General features: G+C 43.3%; 1 protein-coding gene across 1 annotated transcript in view; it reads right to left on the bottom strand.

Annotated features, from left to right (window-relative positions):
- Positions 1-8,839: 8,839 nt before the first annotated feature.
- Positions 8,840-13,568, bottom strand: part of bicc2 (bicaudal C homolog 2) — a gene marked incomplete at both ends in the record, with an annotated part of 45,353 nt that continues 40,624 nt past the window's right edge. Inside the window, 3 exons of the mRNA XM_080740895.1 lie at positions 8,840-8,964; positions 10,743-10,842; positions 11,169-11,326. Of these exons, the coding sequence (XP_080597021.1) occupies positions 8,840-8,964; positions 10,743-10,842; positions 11,169-11,326 (383 nt within the window). The remainder of the gene's footprint in view (positions 8,965-10,742; positions 10,843-11,168; positions 11,327-13,568) is intronic.

Below are 13,568 nucleotides of genomic sequence, written 5' to 3'. Positions count from 1 at the left end.
TAAATAAACAAAAAGGAAAATGTGAAGATACTGCACAAGGTTGCTGTCTGACTGTGACAATGTCTGGACCATGAGTCTTCAACAGGGGGTCCGGGACCCCTAGGGGGTCCTCAGAGTTACTACAGGGGGTCCTCCAAATCTTTGTGTGAAAGAAGCTTTTTCCCAACTTTTTTATATTAACCACTTGAACCCTAGTGTTCATATTCTGAGAAATTCTGAGCCAAAAATAGCAGATCTACAAGCTCACAACGCCTCGCTTTGCGAGGTGTTGTGAGCTTGCAGATCGGCTATTTTTTGGCAAAGAGCGTTGGTTTAGAGGGGAAAAGAGTAGACTAAGTACAGAGTGAAAGGTCAAGTTTATTAAAGTTGTACTATGTAACTTTTTTTATAAAACAAATCTTAAAATTCTCCTAACTATTAAATCACAAAAGTTTTAGAAGATCCGCGCCGTGAATTTCAGCCTGTAAAGCCTTCTCTGTATGTAAACTGAGATCCTTGCCGTGGACCGGATCTCGCGCCAAAATTGCGTCATCACACTACCGGCCAATCACAGCGAGGGTTATACAACTGCCGGCCAATCACAGCGCATCTTGAAGTGGGGTCGCTATGGCAGCCATATTTGTTGTCGCCCGTTTGTACCATCCCTTCTCTAGGTAATTTCGCCTACCAGGCAGGGTGAAGGAGTCCGTATCTCTGGAATTACTGAACGCACAGGAACAAGGGACCCCTTAAAAGATAGATCTCAGCGAGGTGGAGGCAGACGCGGGGGTCTGAAGGTACGAAAAACGTCCGAAAGACGCGGACGCGACCGCGGTTTGCTATAGGGCTAATGACCACTAGTTGGGCATCTTACACAGTATGGCTTTAAGTATTGACGGTTCAAGTGGTTAAATATCTGAAAACCCATATCAACATAAATCCAAAATACACTGATGATTATGCTGTCAAACGAAGAAACTATATGGAATCTGGGGGTCCCTGCTTCAACTAAGGGGTCCTTGGCCTGAAAACATTGAAGATCCCTGGTCTGGACACAATGACGAGTTGTGTAGTGTACCGTACATGTTTATTTGTATGTATATTTTTACGGAGGGGACCGTGTACATGGTCCGCCAGTATAGACACAGACGTTTGATTTTCATTTGTTTTGTGTGTTTTATACTTTTTGAAATATTTTACTTAATTTGTTCCACTACATCAGGGATCCAAATATTGTACTTTAACTCATATAAATTATAATATTATAAAACATACATGAACCACTTTAGCTCTATTTTATACCTTGGCTATTTGAAAATAGACAATTTACAAGTAGATTATAGATCTGCTATTTGGTACTTTAAGTACATTGTGATGCCAACTAGAGGGTAGCACGGGTCTTCCAGGACCCGATTACCCGAGACCCGAACCGAGAACCGAGACGTTTTGGGTCTAAAATATTGACTTGTCCCTCGGGGCAGGGTAGGGTAGGGTCTAATTGCCATGGGTCCAGGGTAGGGTAGGGTCTAATTGCCTCGGGTCCGTTCGGGGCATTCAGAAATAATGCATTTACCCATAAGGATCCGAGAGGACCCGAGCTTTAAAATATTGTGTGTTTACCCTTCAAATTAAAAATATATATTGTTTTTAATGAAACATGCATTGTAAATATGCTCCCAAATCCATATTATTGTCTGTTCTTGCATATTGAATCGATTACCCGAGACCCGAACCGAGAACCGAGCCAGTTCGGGTCTAAAATATTGACTTGTCCCTCGGGTCAGGGTAGGGTAGGGTCTAATTGCCATGGGTCCGTTCGGGTATCAGATCTCATATTCCCAATAATAGGCGGGTCCATTCGGGTCTGGGTACATTTCTCACGGGTCCATTTGGGTCCGGGTAGGTAAAATTGGACCCGTGCTACCCTCTAATGCCAACCCTTTCATACTTTTACTAAAGTACGTTTTGAATTCTGGACTTTACTTGTAACTGAGTATTTTTATATTGCAGTATTGATACTTTTACTTCTTATGCAAAATATGTGAGTACTTTTTCCTCCACTGCATTGACCCCTGAATGAAAGTCAACGGGGCTGTGGTCATTTTTTAACCTTCAGCCCATGCACATTTGGAGTCAAATACCATCTAGATATGCCATTAGTGAAGCCACATTTATCAGTGGTTCTCAATGAGAGGTCCGGGGACCCCCAGGGGTCCTTAAGGGGATTCCAAGAGGTCCAGAGCCAAATGGACTTAGAGCTTATACAGGTCTGTAAAGCCCCTATCATAGGCACCGCAGTGTAGTCTTTTTAAGTCATAAAACTACAACATTGCGTCATTACTCGCGGTGAAGAGCTATCCACCGCGAACCCCGACACATCTCTCTGTTTTTACAATCAGACAGATCGGCCCATCACCCCGTTCACTGATTGGTCGATCTAGACCAGTCAGTCACAGTGATAGGACTTCACCGTGACTGACTACGATGGCCTCCACTTGTTTTCTTACTTTAGGTGGATAGCTTTACACCTAACATTTACGGTGATAGGCTCTTCACCGCAGACTCTGATAAGGGCTTAACTCTGAGAGTGTGCAAATGGAACCACATTTGGTTCATTTGGTTCCATTATTTCATTTGTATATTTCAATTTCACATTATTTAATTTCCATACAAACCCTTGAAATAGAAAAGTTAGAGGAGCAGTATGGACTGACGTCACAAGCTGGACCCATGAAGTTTGAGATCCACAATGGATCAGGATCCACTCTGATCCCATGTGAATCCTGAGATCTACATGATTCCATTTTTTATTCATTTAGACAATATAATAGGTTAGCATGATTGAAATCCTTGATAGTCACAAGTCTTGCCCTGTTTTTAAGCTTTTATTTTTTCATGTTTTTTTTTTTATCATTCACCTTATTTCAATGTTGGGTTGAAATGAACACTTCTCATGTTTAAAGGATCAATAGGCAATATGTTTACGGAAATTAATAATAATAATAAATGTCAAAAAAAAAAACAAAGAGGAAAAAAAGAAAGGATTCTAATTGGATTGCAATCAGTTACGGACCATAAATGTTTACATTCTACTGATATGCTCATCAACAACGTTGATTTGTGATTAATTTGGCATTGCAGCTTTGTCTACATTTTGGTGTAATTGAGCATAGTTCACCTTCTAGTGGCTGAACGTTGCATTGATTCTTTAATGTGTAGTGCTTTTAGGGGATGTTGTCTTCATAAGAGAAGATTTTTTCTGTTTTTTTTTTGTTTTGTTTTTTTTGCTACTACTGTTCACTTTTAACCCTCTCATCTCTGTTTTGGAGATTGATTCAGTTTTTCCCCCAGTTTATGTCGGGTTGGCTTTAAAGCTGCAGGCGTAGAATTCACCATTTGTCAGCCTTCTGGTTGTTCCTGACTGACCAACCAGCAGGCTCTATCTGCCTTGTCCCGCCCTGGTTCCGCCTTTTTTCATGTTGAATTTGCTAAAACATATTTTTTGGAGAAATAAAAACATTTAAAAAACAAGCTGAGTCACTATACTGCCACTGAGCAGCTCCATTTTACTGAAACCAAGTTTGAAATTAGAATTTATCACAGAATAAATAACAATATGAAGCAACTGAATTAAAATGGGAGTGGATGGAGTGTCCCACCGAGTGTCCCACCAAGACACAGCAACCAATGGGTGTGAAGAGGGGCGGGACAACGGGCGGGACTGCGGGACATGACAAAGGGTGAATTGTCAGATTGCTTGGGAGCCAATTAAATGGAACAGTTCAGTTCATGTTGCATGGACAGTTAATTATATTCACAATTTACAATGTTTGGTTGAGCGCTCATTTGCATAGTAATATACAGTGGCGTCAGTTGAGCAAAAGCAAAGGTATGGCAACATGACTGGTGTCTTGCCCAGTCATGTTGCCATACCTTAGCAACAGGCATGATTAGTTGTTTGCCCCTGGCAATATAAAACATTTGACGACAGCTCTTCACCCATTTCCCCAATGGTCATTTTAAGATGACAGCACCATTTCTGTCCACTCACTCTGTGCCTCATTGGTAGTTCAGAAACCTGCCGATCAATTAAATGATTGGTGGGCAGGTTTGGTCTTTTCAGTGGGGTGGCATAGCTCAGGGGTAGAGAAACCTTTATTAGAGCACGAAGGGTTCCCGAAGGGTTCCCAGTTCGAATCCGGGCTCCCCCTGAGTTAAAGGGTCAGTTCAGGATTGTGTTGATCGTGTCCCAAACAACAATAAAATAAGATCTGGTTGTCCCAGAGGTGAACTGGCCCTTTAATGTCGAAGGGTCCTTGGGCAAGACTCTGAACCCCACATTGCTCCCGATGAGCTGGTTGGTGCCTTGCATGGTTTTCTCTGCCACCGGTGTATGAATGTGTGCGTGAATGGGTGAATGTAATGCACAATCTCTGTAAAGCGCTTTGGATAAAAGCGCTATATAAATGCACCATTTTCAAGATTTCAACTTTTTTCTTTTACTGTATTAACACAAGAACCATGAATGTTTCCTCAACCTTTCTACGAATAATATTAATGGTTTATGATTATCATGTATTTATTTATTTGCTGCTGCATTGTTGCTGCTAAAAGCAACTTGATTTATTTTGCAGCCAGTAATTCCTTGGTATGACACAATAAGTGTATTTAAGTAAATGTATTAAATAAGTAAAAAGTATTTTTACTTGAGGTATTTCTGTTTTTCAATGAATTCATTGTATATATATATATATATATATATATATATGTATATATATATATATATATATATATATATATATTATTTGACAGGCTATTTTTCAAGTTCCCTTGTAGATTTATTACAAAACCCACATTAATCACTATTTGCATTTTGTTTATTTGGAAATCAAAAAGTGATGCTTTGTGAGCTTGTTTGAGAAATGTTTAGAACATAAATGTGGCCATTCATAATGAGTACTTTTATTAGGTACTTAGTAAGTATGTTTTGATGCCAATACTTTTGTACTTTTACTCTAGTAAAATTTTGAATAATGAACCTTTATTTCTACATTGTGGAATTGATACTTTGACTGCACATTGACTGTTATTTCAATTAAATGACCATGCAGTGTAATTACACAGTTCTTCCTCTGAGTGTCACTGTGGAATTATTCATCACATAGGAGTCAATCTCAAGTGAATGGTACCTGTCTGTCTGTCTGTCTGTCTGTCTGTCTGTCTGTCTGTCTGTCTGTCTGTCTGTCTGTCTGTCTGTCTGTCTGTCTGTCCGTCCGTCCTGGCCTGGGCAAAATTCAGGCACCGTGCGATTAACCGCAAACCTGGCGTGTGCTTCTCAGTGGTTCTCAAACAAACTTCAGTAAGTCGAGGAGTCGAGGACCCCAAGTAATGTTTGTATTTGCCCGCGGAACCATATCTGAAAATATTTGGTGCTAGGGACCCATATTGCGACTGACTGGTCTATTTATTTATTTAAGCTCACAGCGCAGCACAAAGTGACGCACTGTGAGTTATCAAAACCTCCACCGGCTGTCTGTCCGTCAGTCCGTCAGTCAGTCTGTACGTAGCATCACACTTTTCCCCTTCTCATATCTCCGCCACCGTTGTCCCGATCCATGCCAAACTTTGCACACACACTCCTTGGCTGCCAAACCACAACCTCCACCCTCCAACCTCATTTCTCACATGGCCCTCTTCTAGTGCCACCATGAGGCCAATTCTTACAAGACACATTTTTGGACACTGTTCCTACAGATTTTGCCCTAAAACCACGCAAAGCCGTACACTGTATTAACACATTTGCTTGCGTACCCCCTGGAACTCCCCCAAGGACCTCTGGGGGTCCCCGGACCCCACTTTGGGAACTACACTCCCAGATGACCCGAGCAGAGAGCCAATCCGAGGGGGCACGGTGGGCGCCTGCTGCTGTAACTTGTCTGTCGAGCTTGGGCGGCCAATCGCGTTCCATCAGGAAACATTCAGGATTTACAAATATCCAGAAGATTACTGACATTAATTCCAATCTATATGCATCAGTGGCGTCAGTTCAGAAAGAGCTAAGGTATGGCAACATGACTGGTGTCTTGCACGCGCGCACACCAGTCATGTTGCCATACCTTAGCAACAGGCATGATACATTTATTTTAGGAAGTACATTCTATTTCCCCCCCGTTTCTATGGTTTCTTGGTCTGGATATGGCAGCCTGGAACAGTTGTTCAAGTGCAGCTAAACTTGGCATGTTAGTAAACGTGCCACAATTAACAATAATGCATTGCACCTGTGCAGCTGACTAGAACCTGGGAATATACCATTCTGTCAAGATGGGGAGAATATAATTATAATACCTTGTTAAAGTGACCATTTTGTTAAATTTTGCATTTGTAGTTATTTTACTGTAATTTAACAACATAATAATCAGAACAGGTAGACAAAGAGACACTCATGGATTTATATTTAAAAGTAACTTGTATTTCCCCCCCTGGACCCAGGGTATGGCAGCTGCATACACCTGCCATACCCAATTGACGCCCATGGTAACATGCATGTCTATTAGGGAGACAGCACTTCCCGGTCACGTGATCTCGCGCTGCATTTCGGGAAATGGAGTGTTTTTCATCACCGCGGTAGCCTCGTACAGAAGCTATAGTACAGTATAGTTTACTGTACAAAGCGTCGAACGCGTCAAAGGGACATCAAGTTTGGCGTGTTGACACGTTGTGGACCTCTAATGAGTTAAACAAAAGCGTCTTGACTCTGTGATGATGCGGTTCATTTGTAATAACATAAATCAATACATCATATATTATCATAAATCAGTATAATAACATCTATTATCATAACATCATATAATATCTTCATAAACAGTAAAATATCATAATCTATTTTCATAACATATTATTATAAAACAGTAGAATAACCTTATTAACATAACAACATAATATCATAAAACTGTCCTCTTGTAATCTTTACTGTCCATATATGGAGCAGTTTAACACAGTGGATCTCAAAGTGTGGTTCGGGGACCCTCGGCATCACAACGCCCCACAATGCGAGGCGTTGTGATCAAGTAGATCGGCAATTATCTTTTTTAGAAATGTGCAGATACCCTCTATACACTTAAACGTTAGGTTGGTTTGTTTACTGTTGAGTGAGAAAACAATGTTGCACATTTAGTTAATCATCTGGGGACCCCCCCCAAAATAATTTGGGGTCCCGACCCACAGGTTGCGAACCACTGCCCTACAGGAGGCCTAAATATACATTGGATCATAGCAATCATTTGAAAATAGCAGATCTACAAGATGTGTTGCTTTGAATGTATGTCTGTTTGTATATATGCAGGTATACCATACACATCTTGTTTGTGTGTTTGTTGGATGTAACTTTTCCATAGATGTCATAGCTGTTCTGAGAGCTCTATCATCAGCGTCCCCCCCCCCCCCCCCCCCCCCCCCCCCAACTCTGAGGACCCCCTGGCCCTAGGGGTCCCGGACCACCTGCTCTACCGTATATAGACCCTATTATAGTGTCTATTGTACACATCCTAAAAAGTATTTCTGCATGAATTAAATCAGTGTCATACAATACTCTAAAGACACCTGGAGACCTGGAAATCAATAAAAAAAAAAAAAATTAGAATGTAATTATAATTATATAAAAGCTAAATCTATTATTTGCCAACAATGACCCTTGGGTCAGAGGTCAGACTCAACAATGACCCATAGGTCAGAGGTCAAGTACAAGTACAGTAGTTGTACTGCAGAAAGGCACTTTGAAAACAAACTGAGTTATGTTCTTATCAAAAGCTTTGGCTTGCGGCTGCGGCCATGCTGGATACAGCATGACCATATAGGCTATGGTGTTGTGTAGGAAACAACATGACCATATATGGTATTGTGTTGGAAACAACATGACCATATAGGTATGGTGTTGTGTTGGATACATAGTGACCATATATGGTGTTGTGTTGGATACAACGTGACCATATATGGTGTGGCGTTCTCAGGACTAATTTACATATCGTTGCTGTCGAGCAGAAACCTTGTATCTCCCATATATGCTTGCTCGGCGGTATCTCGCGTGGCTCAAGGTCGCCTCCGCCATGGTCAATAGAAAAGGAGCGAGCGCTCCTGGTCTCAAAGACACAGTGACAAATCTTAGATCACATGATACAAGAACTGACTTCCAAAAATAAACAAACTACCCTGGAGATTTTACTCATATGGATATGAACAGGGGCGTCGCACCAAATTCTGGGCCCTGGGTACAAGGATTCACTGCGGGCCCCCCATGAATGTTCTTCATAGGGGGAGGGGGGTTAACCCATTTAGCCTGGGAACGCATTATTTTGTGCTTTAACTACTGAAAAAATAGCAGATCTACAAGCTCGCAGCGCGGCACTCTGTGTCTGCTATTTTTGAAAAAAATAACTCTTTTGGTCAGTGGTGCTCAAACATTTTCATGTGAAGGACCCCCAAAATGACATGTATTTGGCCACGGACCCCCATCTCAAAATATTCAGTTCCAGGGACCAACCCCAGAAGCAAAATTTGAGTTACAAATGTTCGCTTAAAAAAATCATATTCAAAGATTTGCCCACATTTTCACGACTTTTCAAAAATAGCAGATCTACAAGCTCCCAGCGCGGCACTCGGTGCAGCGCTGTGAGCTTGTATATCTGCTATTTTTCAATAGCTAAAGTATAAAATAATTAAGGCCCCTCCACCTTGGGCCCTAGTAACTCAGTCCCACTCCCCCCCCTTGTGACACCCCTGGATATGAAGCATCAACTGGTCCGGTTCCGTCCGGTTTGGGATCCCAACCCTACGGCTGAGTCAATCCGATGATTGACAGCTGTGGTCACCAACGGCTGCTCTGAGCGGCAGCCTCCATGTCCAGGATTGGAGGAAGTCTCCCGCTGGCCCCGCCCTCTAGGTAGGCGGGCTTCATGGTGGCCGTGTCCGAGCTACGCCTCTGGTTCAGGTCTGCACACAGAATGGTATTTGATAGATTTTAGGCATGCCACGATTCACTCAACTCACGATACGATTCGAATCACGATTCAAGGTTCGCGATTTCACAATTTTATTAACACAAAATTATTTTCCACAGAAATTACTTTTTTTTTTCAATTATTATTTCTCATAAACCACCCCGCCACCCGCCCCAAGCTATTAGAGAAGCACTTCCGTGTGGTCTCGGCTCAGCTCCGATAGGAAAAACGTCCTTGCGGTTGAGGCGAAGTTTTAGACTTAAAGGGATATTCCACTTTCAAATACACTTTTGGTCATTTTATCGTCTAATCAGGCTTTTATGAACACCCTGAACAGTTTTTAATTTGTTTGATTCAATATTTAGATATTTGATGTAAATGTTACCAGGCCCTCCTCCTCCAGGGCCTCTCCCCATACACACCCATTGTAACTTCAAACTCCATACCATGATAGCCATGATAACCATGATTCATTAAAAACACCCATTATTTTTTCTGGTGACTCTTAATACCCTCCTATTACATGAGCAGGCGTGTTTTGTTTTAGTTTTTGTTTTTTGTTTTGTGTTTTGTTTTAGTTTTTGTTTTTTGTTTTTTTAATATAACTTTTTTTTTCGTTTATTTTGTAATAATTCTTTGGGAAAATGGAAAAATTTAATACAAAGAAGAAGAAAAAAATATATAAAAAAAACATGGCCTTCTCATGTATTAGGAGGGTAGTAGAAAAGTTAATGGGTGTTTGTAATGAATCTATCATGGTGCCACTGAGCTCTACCACACACAATGGGTGTGTATGGGGAGAGGCCCTGGGCCTGGAGGGCCTGATAACATTTACATCAAATGAGCTGTTCAGGGTGTTCATAAAAGCCTGATTAGACAATACAATTACCAAAAGTGTTTTTGGAAAGTGAAATAACCCTTTAACCATCAAAATAAAATGACCGAAAAAGCCATTGCACCCAGACTTTAATCTTATATAATTGTATACATCTTAAATGTTGTCATAAGCCATGTTTCCATAAGCTTATTCGAAAATAGGAAGCGAATTATCATAAATTCGCATTAAGACAAAGCGAATTTAGCCTGTTAACATTTGCGGGTGTCATTCAAATTAGCGACGGTCTGATTTTTTTCAGACCGAACCGAGGCGTGAGCACTGCACGTCTGACTGCTGTGTCTCGATCGCTGCACAGTGCACACTCATCCTGCAAGTGTCAGTGTCCTCTGGAAGTGGCCGATCTGCAAGCTAGGGTTAGGGTTAGGGTAGATCGGCCACTTTTGGCACGCAACACTGTGTGATGAGGAAGGGTTAGCCACGGATGGCTTGACTCCTGGGGGTGAAAACGGGAGGATTTTACACACGGTCCGTGTCACTCTGTGTGTAAGAAACACCCAGTTTGTTTTGTGGGTTAACGCTATACAATGGACGTTAAGCGGCAAGGGAAAGTGTTAAGTTGGAGGACGATATGGACCCAGTATATTCGCATTTATTGTCTGACCCGTTTCCATTCACAAATGCACATTTAGTTTATTCGATAAAGCCTCAAAATCCACGTCCAAGCGGATAAAAGTTTTTGCGGATAATGAACGTTTTTTTGAATTTTGAAGTGTTTCCATAAAAAGATTTAAGCGAAAAAGGCTTAATGCGCATTAAGTGGCTTTATGGAAATAGCACTAGTGTGACAGTCCTATTTGTTTGTTGAAACTATTTTGTGTATGTTATGACATTATCAGTATGACATCACTATGTTATGACATCATCGTTCTCACCATATATGGCCAGCAGCATCTTGCGTCTGGCTCCGAACGTGGCCACGCCCACTTCCTTCAGGTCTTCATCAGACAGAGTGAGAAACGTCTGGAAGTCAATCTGTCACATAGACACTCATTATACAATGTAGACAATGTTAACTACACACTGTCACATAGACACTCATTATACAATGTGCACAATATGAACTACACACTCCCCCTCCTGTTGAGTGTGATTGAAGACTGAATTCCTTTGGGTTTCTGATCCGGTCAGGAGCGGATACAGCCTACGTCATTTTCTAGTCAAAACAGTCTATACACTTTGGCGGAACAACCAAACCAAAATCAATTTTAACCCAAAACAATTCCCCGCGCCCAAGGACACATTTTTAGGGCCTACCCCATAAAACCCTTGATGCGGAGTAGTTTTGGGAGTGTACGTACCTCTTGTTGTGTGAACACGTCAGTGTATTTGGCCACGCCCAGCTGCTTGAGCAGCTCAGCCAATTGGTCGCAGTCCTGCTGGGGGGAGGGGCTTCGCTGGCTGCAGGTCGACGCCCTCCTGGACGAGGACACGCCCCCACTGCTCAGAAAGCTCTCCGCTGGAAGACAAAGGCCAAAGAATGTTGATGTTAATGAAACATGCTAACATGTTAAAGCTATACTGTGTAAGTTGCTCAACTAGTGGTCAGTTGCGGTATAGCAAACCGCGGTCGCGTCTGCTTTTTTCGGCTGTTTTTCGCCACGGACCGGGCCTTCAGACCACCGCGTCCGCCTCGCCTCGCCGAGATGCATCCATAGAGGTCTTTCGTGTCCCTCTACGAGCAGCGGTTGGGGACTTACATGCTAAACTCCTAGACCAGTGTAAACACTGCAGTGTACTTCCTGAAGAGCTCGGCAGTGTATGATCTGGGCTGTGATTGGCCGGTAGGGAGACATGTGTACAGAATGATGCATATGACGTAATTTTGCCGGGAAAAACAGCCCCGGTCACGGCCACCAGGGCTCAGTAGAACACATTTTTGGGAGCTGAAATTAACAGAGTGGGTGTTCTAAAACTTTAGCGATTTAATAATTAGGACAATTTTAAGATTTATTTTATTAAAAGAGTTACATAGTATAGCTTTAACTTGCTAACATATTCAGCAGTGTTTGAAATCTTAGCTAATACGCTAACATATCTACCAGTGTCTGTCACGGCAACCACACTTACATACTGTAAATGGAGATACCTGATGTCATCAATATTAAGCCCATATCTGGGAATGGCCATATATGGACTTATTGTGTCAGTCTGTTGTTTCAGCAGGTCGCTTCCCGCCCTTAGGGCGCCTTACTGGTCTAGTATCAGAGTGACAACCCTAGTGGGGGTGTGTCCATTCCGAAACATCCCCATTCCGAAACCAGGTTAGCATTTACCAGCGTCGGCAGCTTAGCATTCACCAGGTTAGCATTCACCGGCGTTAGTTTTGACGTGTTTGACGTGTGACGCGTTATTATGATTCACATCACAGCTCCAGGCAAACCCCTCCCACGGAAGCTTTTGATTGGCTGAACCGGAGCTAGGGAGCGCTTCTTTTGCACCGTGCAGAGGTGCCGGGTGGGAGGACCACCTAAACCTAACCTTAACCTATCCTCAGTAAAACTATGCCTAAACCCAATCCTAACCCTAACCTTAACCTCAATAAAACTATGCCTAAACTTAACCCTAATCCTAACCCTAACCTCAGTAAAACTATGCCTAAACCTAACCCTAACCCTAACCTTAACCTCAGTAAAACTATGCCTAACCCTAACCCTAACCCTAACCTTAACCTCAGTAAAACTATGCCTAAACCTCACCCTAATCCTAACCTTAACCTCAGCTGGTGCTAACCTGGAGCACCAGCTGTCCCTGCTGCAAGTGCCTGCCTCCACTCGCAAGTGGATTACGGACTTTTTAACCAACAGGTCGCAGCGGGTGAAGCTGGGGAAGAACATTTCCAGCTCCAGGTCCACCAGCACCGGTTCCCCGCAGGGCTGTGTCCTGTCCCCACTACTGTTTTCCCTGTACACCAACAGCTGTGTTTCCCTCCACCCGTCGGTCAAGCTCCTCAAGTTTGCTGACGACACCACCTTGGTGGGCCTCATCTCCAAGGGGGACGAGTCGGCCTACAGGGGGGAGATCGAGCGGCTGCGAAGCTGGTGTGAAATTAACAACCTGGAGCTAAATGCCCTTAAGACAGTGGAGATGGTGGTGGACTTCCGGAAGGACCCAGCCCCGCCCCTTCCCATCATGCTGGGTGGCACTCAGGTGGACTATGTTGAGTCCTGCAAGTTCCTGGGGATGATCATCTCCAGGGACCTGAAGTGGGAACTCAATATCACTGCCCTCCTGAGAAAGGCCCAGCAAAGGATGTACTTTCTTCGGCAGCTGCGTAAATACAGACTGTCGAGGGCCATGATGACGCAGTTCTACACGGCCATCATAGAGTCCATCCTCACTCACTCCATCATCACTTGGTTCCCCGCTGCATGCGAAAAAGACCTGGTCAAGCTGCAGCGGGTGATACGCTCTGCAGAGAGGGTGATTGGCCGTCCCCTGCCCTCCCTCAAGTCCCTGCACGACTCCAGGGCGCTGAGGAGGGCAAGAAAGATCATGGCCGACCCCTCCCACCCTGGTCACGGCCTCCTCACCCTGCTCCCCTCTGGGAGAAGGATGCGGCACCTAGGGGCCAAGACAGAGCGCCACAAAAACAGTTTTTTCCCCTCAGCTGCCAGGCTGCTGGATGACGCTGGTTTCCCTTTTTCCCTTGCCCCTTAGGGACATCAGCAATATGTTGCACTATTGAACACTACTGCACT

The sequence above is a fragment of the Nannobrachium achirus genome (assembly GCF_963921795.1).
Source record: "Nannobrachium achirus genome assembly, chromosome: 13".
NCBI classification, from domain to species: domain Eukaryota; kingdom Metazoa; phylum Chordata; class Actinopteri; order Myctophiformes; family Myctophidae; genus Nannobrachium; species Nannobrachium achirus.
Note: the sequence above shows the minus strand (reverse complement) of the source record. Positions and strands in the feature narration are given on the sequence as shown.